Genomic DNA, 8,046 nt, shown 5'->3' with positions numbered 1-8,046 from the left:
AATCTTTATTGAAAAAGTTAAGAACTCTGTTACTCCTTTAATTCATGCCCGCCCCCCTCACTTTTAAACTATTTTTGAAAGTGTGAATCACCCTGAATTGAATGAAGTAGGGAAGACTTGAAGTGTCAAAGTAGGTTAAGAATCTCTAACAGCACTCCACAGGGAAGGGAAATGGGCTCTGTTCAAGTGTGGCTTCTTAATTTAAACCTTCAATAAATGCTTGCTTAACTGATTCGCAGCAGCATCCTCTAGTGAAGCTAAAATGGTATAGCTTCCATTCAAACTGCAACCTTTGAACATCTGTTCATTTGTTATATTATTACTCTACAATATGAGGTACTGTGCTTAAAAATATCATTTCCTCCTTGGTGAGCTCCTAGCTGGTTGTGACAAAGTATGTATCTTGGGCATTTTTTTTCTTCTTCTGACATCAGTAGTATTCTCTAATGGTTTGATTATGGTAGAATACCATGCATTTGATTCTTCATTCTGACAGTGCTTTAGAAATAAAAACTAAGTTTTATGTCCTATATCCGAAGTTTTAATTTCCTAATTGTTACACCTCAAAAGCTATGTTTGCTAGTAAACTGCCACAGTAATATTAGACTATATGTAAGAATTCTCTGGGGAAAAAAAAAATTTAGACGAAGGGCTGGTTTCAGATTTCAAGGGTTACAATGGGAAATGCCTGCGTCACTGTTAGGCCTAAAACACAGATGAGGAGAAAATATATAGATGATTTGGGGATAAAGGTATAAGGGTCTAAAAAAAATCCAAGAAGCCAACATCAGCCATGTTCATTCAAAACTGACACAAGTATTCCTGTTTCTAGGAAGAAAGAAAAGGAAGAGGTGGAGATAAGAGAGGGAGGTTGGTAGGTGTTGGATCCTAATTTCAGCTCCTATCTCACCATAGGGCCTTGGGTAAATCATTTGGTGACTTGTTTCTGTTCCATCTGTAAGATTAACTGTATAGTACAATGATATAGAGATTGATGAATTTTTTCTGTCAAGGGTCAGATAGTAACTATTTTACATTTTGCCGGCCAGCTTGTTGCAACTACCCAACTCTGCCATCATAGTGCAGGAAGAGCCATAACCAATGCAAATGAATGAGTGTGGCTGTGTTTAAATAAAACTTTATTTACCAGAACAGATTACCTGGTCCATGGTCTGTAGTATGCCAATCACTAGTGTAAAACCTACATAATACAGATAATTTAAATAGAGAGATACCATAAAAAGAGAAGAAATAAAATTATGTATAAAGGACAGCTTAAAAGAAGATGACAGACAAAAGAGAAAAGTGGTTTGTCTAAGAGAAAAACATACTATAAGGTAAAGGTTTCCTACAAAAATGAACAAATCCAAAGACCAAGAACTGATCCCTATTTTTGATAAAAATTATTTACCATGGAATTTAAACCACAACTGGGGAACATTACAGTCAATCTCTGGGGAAGTCACTTGGTTGTTCTCTAGGGTAAAAAGAATATTAAAGAACTAAATCCTCTTTGCGAAGTGTTCACTATTATCCTAGTGGATACTCAACCTAGAGGATCACGCTTGCTTATTGCATTACTATTCTAATAATTTTCCCTCTAGAGGTCAGTTCTAAAAACTTCTCACCCACCAAATGTTTACTTAACTAATATACAAGTGGGATAGAAAGCATGACTACGTTCTTCTGCTTTGTATTTTTGCTCGAGTTCTCATACATCTTTATGATGCACCATCATACGGCAACATTTCAGCCTCCTGTATGTCAACAGCAAATACTGTGAACCCTTTATCAAAACAATTTGCCAGCATAACTGTAAAATGGAACAATGGCATGGTCTGAAGTGGGAAGAAAATTCTGTTGTTCTTCGTGGTTTTTCCTATAGTTTATGATTTTTCTAAAATTTGGGAAGCAACTTTAATAACTTGATAATTTTGAGGATACACAGACCTGCAGTCTCTTATCTCAAACCCCTGGGCTCAGATGTGTTTCAGAATGCAGAACTTCTCAAGTTTTAGAAAGGCAATATGCTCCAGATACCATATAAATTGTACACTTCCAGTGAAGTCTGGAGCAGCACCCCCTGATCAAACATTAATTTTGTTACAGCCTAACTCATTTACACCAAAAAGAATAAAGACCATGAATAATCTCAGTCAGTTCAGTTCAGATTTTGCTGTCAAATGTCTTTGCTTCAAGCTTACGAAAAAGCTTTTGGTTTTCAGAGTTTTTTGAAATTTGGTAAGGGACTGTGGGTCTGTAATATGTAAAAACAAATTAAAAAAACAACCTCTCTGAAGCCTCTTTCAGTTCAAAGAGACCCACAATGTTGAGTATTTGAATGGTATAGCCTTATAACTGAAGATACTTTCAAGCATGAATTCAAGAATAAACCTAAATTCTTCCACTATAGGCACAAATTACCAAGAGAAATGTGTTCCCTCTGCTCCAGTGAGTTTCAATTTCTTTTGAGAGCCAACATACACATGGCACAGAACCCACTTCCATCAGTATTAGCAGACATTCTGGCAATGATTCTCAACCAAAAGGGCTTATCCCTTGAGGACAGATGATTCTGATATGAGTAATCTCCTATCCTTTAAAAGAATATTTGGTTTTCTCCTTGATAAAAAGATGGTTGTTTTGGCTCTGGCAGTAATTGAAACACTATATTTTAACTGGCATTGGTATTTGTAGAGCTCTTCAAGAGTTTAAGTCCAGAGCATTAATTTTTAGTCCTAGCTGTATTTTAGAAATACACATGGAGCACTGTTAAAAATACATATATAGGCAGCACCAGATCAATACACTTAGAGGCCCAAAGCACCTAAAAGATGATAGTGTCCTCCCTCATACATAACTCAAAACAAAAACAATACTAAATCATGAAGCACACGTAAGGAAATCCATCCTAAATCAGACATTTCTTATGAAGATTTGGTGTACCCTTCTTCCAATTTTTTTGTTATTTTGTGATTTTGATGTCCTCACAGTCCTCAGTGTATGCCTGTTCTTCCAGTTCTGGGAAAGCCTTCAAACCTGAAGTTTGATCTCCCAGTGAAGGGAAGGAGGAGAGAGACAAAGACAGAGGGATACGTTGGACGGAAGCTCCCAGACTGGCATGCAGTCTAAGAAAGGTTCTGCACGGCCACTGAAGAGCCTTCAGGACAAGGTCAGCTGTCAGAGGAGCTCCATGTCTCCCAGGAATGGGCCTGCCCTAGTATCCTTGCCATACACAGTCAGTGACTGATAGAAACCATGGAAGGTATGGCCTCAACGCAAATGCAGCCATGAGTGTGGCAGCCAGGCCCTTGGTCAAATATGTTCTCTGAATTCTCCCTCTGTGCCACTGATCTCCAATATGGTAAAGGAGTTCAGTATCCCCAGAAAAAAGCTTTCCTTGATTGACATCTTTTAAAACCCTCCATAACTATTAACCTAACTTCTCACTATTATAGGATTGGAAGAGGAAAAGGGAAAGACATAAAAATTAAAGGAAATGTTACTTGAATATTTAACAAAAACCCACAGTTTGCACACTGGTAAAGAATGCACTAAATGTTTTATTTCTCTTAGTAGTTCATACGCAAGTAATTGACTCTCAAAGAATTTTACAAAACACAAAAGACATTATTACACTTTACCAATGAACTATTTCTGTCCCAGGAGATTAAATCCAATTAAAATGCTACAACTATTTGAAAGTTTATTTTGAAGCCAACTGAGATGATGAATGTATAGGTTTCTATAAACTTCTCTTAGTTCAGTGTTTTGTACATGCAATCAGTACAATATAATTTCTTAATTATTTAGGACATAGTCAACAGCTATAATTCATATGAAAAATATAATCAAATATCTCAAATTCCTGATTAAGTCAGTTTTAAAGACACAAAGTATAGCACACTTGCTATGAAATTGTGTTTATAATGCTCCTTTTAATAAACTGCAATTAATCACTGGTATAAAAATTCTGTTTAAAGCAAGAAGTTTTATATATGATGCTTTTCTTCACAGAAAAAGAATGATGTTGAACCGGCCAAGACCAACATACTGTATCAGAGATCAAATATTCAGGGCATTAGTTATATACTATTTCCTCCTTTTGAAGCCTACAGTAAATAACGACTAGGAAAAATTTTTAAAGTTTTAAGGCTGGTCTTATAAAGCATGAATAAAGATAGTAGAAACATTACGACATGTCACACGGAGCAAACCAAGTATCTTCATTTCATCATTAATCAGTGATTTGAAATAATGCCATGTTATAAACCACGAGCATTTAAAGATTTATCTAAGGAAATTAAGCACTTTTGAGTATTTTTTTAAAAAACTTTAATGAGCAGTATATCTCTGATCAGCATAAGCGAGATGCAGAAAGGACAAAAATAATACTGTATGGAACTGATTCTCATAGGCTTGCTCCCTCAAAGACTACACCTACCAACTATCTTCCACAGTGTTGCTACTCATGCCTTATTTTACTTACATATAAAGCAACTAGAGATTTTTCATTCTTCCCAGTAAGTACTTAAAAAACATTTCTAGGTGTGCATTATGTGTTAACTTATGATGCCCTTAAAAATCTTTCAAGTGGTAAAAAACAATTTCCGGAAATATGAAAATATTTAATTTTTCATATTTTTGAGGCTTAAAAAACTTAAAGTGTAATATTTTCATGTATCAGCAAATTATAATTGTGCCATATAAGTTCATCTTGAAAGAGCATATAATTTCCAAAACTTTGTGAACGCTACATTACAGAGTACAAATATTTTAAGGTTTGCTTCTCTATGTCTTTATATTATAATGCAAGGAGGAAAAATAATCATCAAGGTAAAACAGATTTTTATTAGGAGAACAACAATGTTTTCATGAAAAGAAAATAGGAAACCTATCATTTCTCCTTTTAGTGGCTTTTCTTCAGTTAATTACCTGGTTTACCAAAAATGTTATCTCAGCTCAATTATTGAGCAAATTACCCTTAGACAAAATATTCAACATTTGTCCAAAGGTTTGTGCAAAACCTCTCAAAGAACACTAGAGATTCTAAGTTTCTTTCTTAATCTTTAGTAAGAACTTTAATTAAAAACAAGCACATTGCCTTTGCTTCACAATTTTAACATTAATGGAAATTTCACTCTGAGTTTAAAGTGATATTTCTCTGAGAGTCTGACCCATTCAGGTGGCAGTGTAGAATTAGATTGCCAACATACACATGGTTACAAAATAAAAGTCAAAACTAAAGGGAAAAAAATAGAAAATCCAATACTAGCTATTCTAGAAAAAAATTCTAAAACTAATAGATTGCTCAAAAAATTCTCTTTATCAAGATAAAGAAGAGTGACTTATTGACAGGACCGAGGGGTTTGGTCTTTCTCCCAGTAGCAGCCCCCTGTGATCTGTGATTAAAATGGTATTTAGGGCACAAGAAGTTTCAGTGATGACTGCTTCACCAATTTTTGCTGGTGTCTCACTGACTGTGCATCCTCGATGGCCTTACATGCTCTCTGTAAAATAAAAGAGTTATTATGAATGGTAAAGACAAGTACAGGCTCATTTGGTGGAGAAGAAAGATATAAAGCAGGAGTCAGAGCTCCCCACACAGGTCCCCAGCTAAAGACAAGAATAAACAGTCCACACATGTAATGTAAAAGAAGACCCTCTGCCCCGTTGAGCCCAGGGTATATGATTTCATGCTTATATATGCATCCAAAGTTGTAACTGGAAGATCTTTTGGGAGAAATAATGGGTATTGCTAATTATAACAGATTTTTTTAATCTTTGAGCTAGAAAACGGAGACGATGTCCTTTAAAATAAATTGTTTACCTCTGCTGTGGTAGTATCCAGCAGATAAATTTTCCGGAGATAGCCTTGATTGGCACTGTCTTTTTTGTGGAACAGTCCCTGCTCCTGTTTCAAAAGAAACAATAACAGAAAAGAAATAATTCTGGAGAAGAAAAAAATCATAACCTTTAATTGGATGCTTAAATGTCAACTCTATTTTATAACCAGTGGACTAACCAATACACATATTCAGGTATGATAAGAAATCAATCATTTTGGTACAAGGATGGTGGTTCCATATGTGAGTTGTTAGAATTTATGAAATTGGATGAATATACATCAACCGTATAAAATAACAACTTTCTGCAGGCTATGATAAATAGCCTATAGAAACACCACTTGATAACTCATCACATCTGACAAATCAAAAAACCCTTCCCTCATTTCCTTGGCTGATAGACAAAATTCTTATATAATGTAAAATACATTGAGTCAATTCTCACTACTGATGTGAAAGAAAAGTGATAACCAAAGAAACTTTAATATATATGCATAGTGACACAGTCTTTCCTAGTTTGAAAACTACAGTTCATATACTAAGGCACTCTTTACATTTTGACAGTCTACAACGAGGTAAGGCTGAAATGCAAAACAGTATGGTTTCATGGTAGCTGCTTTCATTTGTAAACTTCTATGAAAAGAAAAGTAAACATAAATTAAAGGATAATAGTACTTGCATCGTTATTAAATTTTACGATAAACGTTTTCCAGATAGTCTCAGTAATAGAGATAATACCAATATTGTTTAGGAAAAAATACACTACAAAAATTACCATCTTTAGAATGACAATGTGTAGGTTTTTTTAAAGAGGTAAAAATAAATTTATAATATACATAACAAAAATTATACATTTTAAAGTACAGGGAGTCTGAGAACTAAGCAAAAGATGAGGTATAATTTTTGCTAATTATTTGCTATGTAATTAAAGTTCTTCCTTAGAAAATGATGGAGAGGAAATACATGAAAGTATTATTATATACTCAAATTTTACTAGCATTTTATAAATGCCAAATATTATAAAACATGAGTGTTTTAGCTACAATATTTATAATAATCTCCTAAAAGCCTAAAAAAGGGAATCTTTCAGGAAGTATCTAAGATTATAGCAAAATAGGTATCCATATGAAGTAAAAACTCCCCTCTATTTACTAATGCTTCACTCTACCAAAAAGAAAATATCAGCATCCTAATTCTTTCAGTGGACAGACTTGATATTTCACTCAGTGCAATCAAGGACTGTGAGAAAATAAAAAATAGTACACAAATAGATTACATCTTTCTTTATATTTTCAGCATATAACAACAAGAATAATCTTTCAAACATTTTGTCTAGTTAACTGTAAAACAGAGTCAGAAAGCTTTGGTTTCCATTCATTTAGCAAATTCTTGGCTCTAAAGGTGTGATTCATGTTTTCTTACCTTAACCGAAATTTGTAGCAGATTTCCACTGACACTAGGAGGAACTACAAAATCTTCAAATGGACACTGCCAGTCTATGGACATACAGCCTAGGATTTCAACTTCCTTTATACACAACACTCGCCTATTTTGTAAAAGGAAACAAAAACACAAAGGTAGTGATAAAGACGGTTAATTATTCTAATATTTCACTCTGCAGGAAGGCACAGGTAGTTCACACTCAGTAAACAATGTAACCTGGCACTAAAAAAGAGTATGCTTCACATAAAAAAGGTCTAGATAACTGTCCAATAAAGAGCAAATATGGACAACCAACTAACAAAGCAGACTTTGAAAAATTCCCCATCTATTCACTTTGTAGAATTCGGAAAAGTGTCATTCTTTTTTTCTGAAACTGACCAAAAATCTCAAATCATCTTTGAAACACATAAGGAACAGGCTCTCCTCTCATGTGGGAAGCAATAAAGACAGAAGCCCCTGAAAAGGTTTTACCTGGAAAATTATTAATTGCTCTTTACTGTCAATCATTTATGCCTTCCAGTCAAGAAACAATGTGCAAGAAATGTCACAAACCTCAAATGTCAGCAAAGATTCACATTAGAACTACTACTCATAAATATCAGGTTTAAACACTTTAACACTAATGTATTATATCAGAGTGAGTATCCCATTTTACTCAATAGCAACAAGAAAAAAATCACGCAATTCTTAAAGGGCATCCACATTGATTTCCCAGGATGTGATTCAGATTAATTACTGATATAACTGTACTTGATTC

General features: G+C 34.3%; 1 protein-coding gene across 6 annotated transcripts in view; it reads right to left on the bottom strand.

Annotated features, from left to right (window-relative positions):
* Window positions 1-3,543: 3,543 nt before the first annotated feature.
* VPS13C (vacuolar protein sorting 13 homolog C) overlaps window positions 3,544-8,046 on the bottom strand; it is a 171,051-nt gene continuing 166,548 nt past the window's right edge. For 3 of the 6 annotated variants that reach the window (XM_070623506.1, XM_070623496.1, XM_070623501.1), the window contains 3 exons: window positions 7,269-7,392; window positions 5,831-5,914; window positions 3,544-5,510 (listed from right to left, as the gene is read on the bottom strand). In XM_070623506.1, coding sequence (XP_070479607.1) covers window positions 5,421-5,510; window positions 5,831-5,914; window positions 7,269-7,392 — 298 coding nt within the window. In that variant the 3' untranslated portion in view covers window positions 3,544-5,420. The remainder of the gene's footprint in view (window positions 5,511-5,830; window positions 5,915-7,268; window positions 7,393-8,046) is intronic. The other 3 variants (XR_011540996.1, XR_011540992.1, XR_011540995.1) reach the window with 2 other exon arrangements.

This window comes from Equus przewalskii, chromosome 1, assembly GCF_037783145.1.
Source record: "Equus przewalskii isolate Varuska chromosome 1, EquPr2, whole genome shotgun sequence".
In the NCBI taxonomy this organism is placed as follows: Eukaryota; Metazoa; Chordata; class Mammalia; order Perissodactyla; family Equidae; genus Equus; species Equus przewalskii.
Note: the sequence above shows the minus strand (reverse complement) of the source record. Positions and strands in the feature narration are given on the sequence as shown.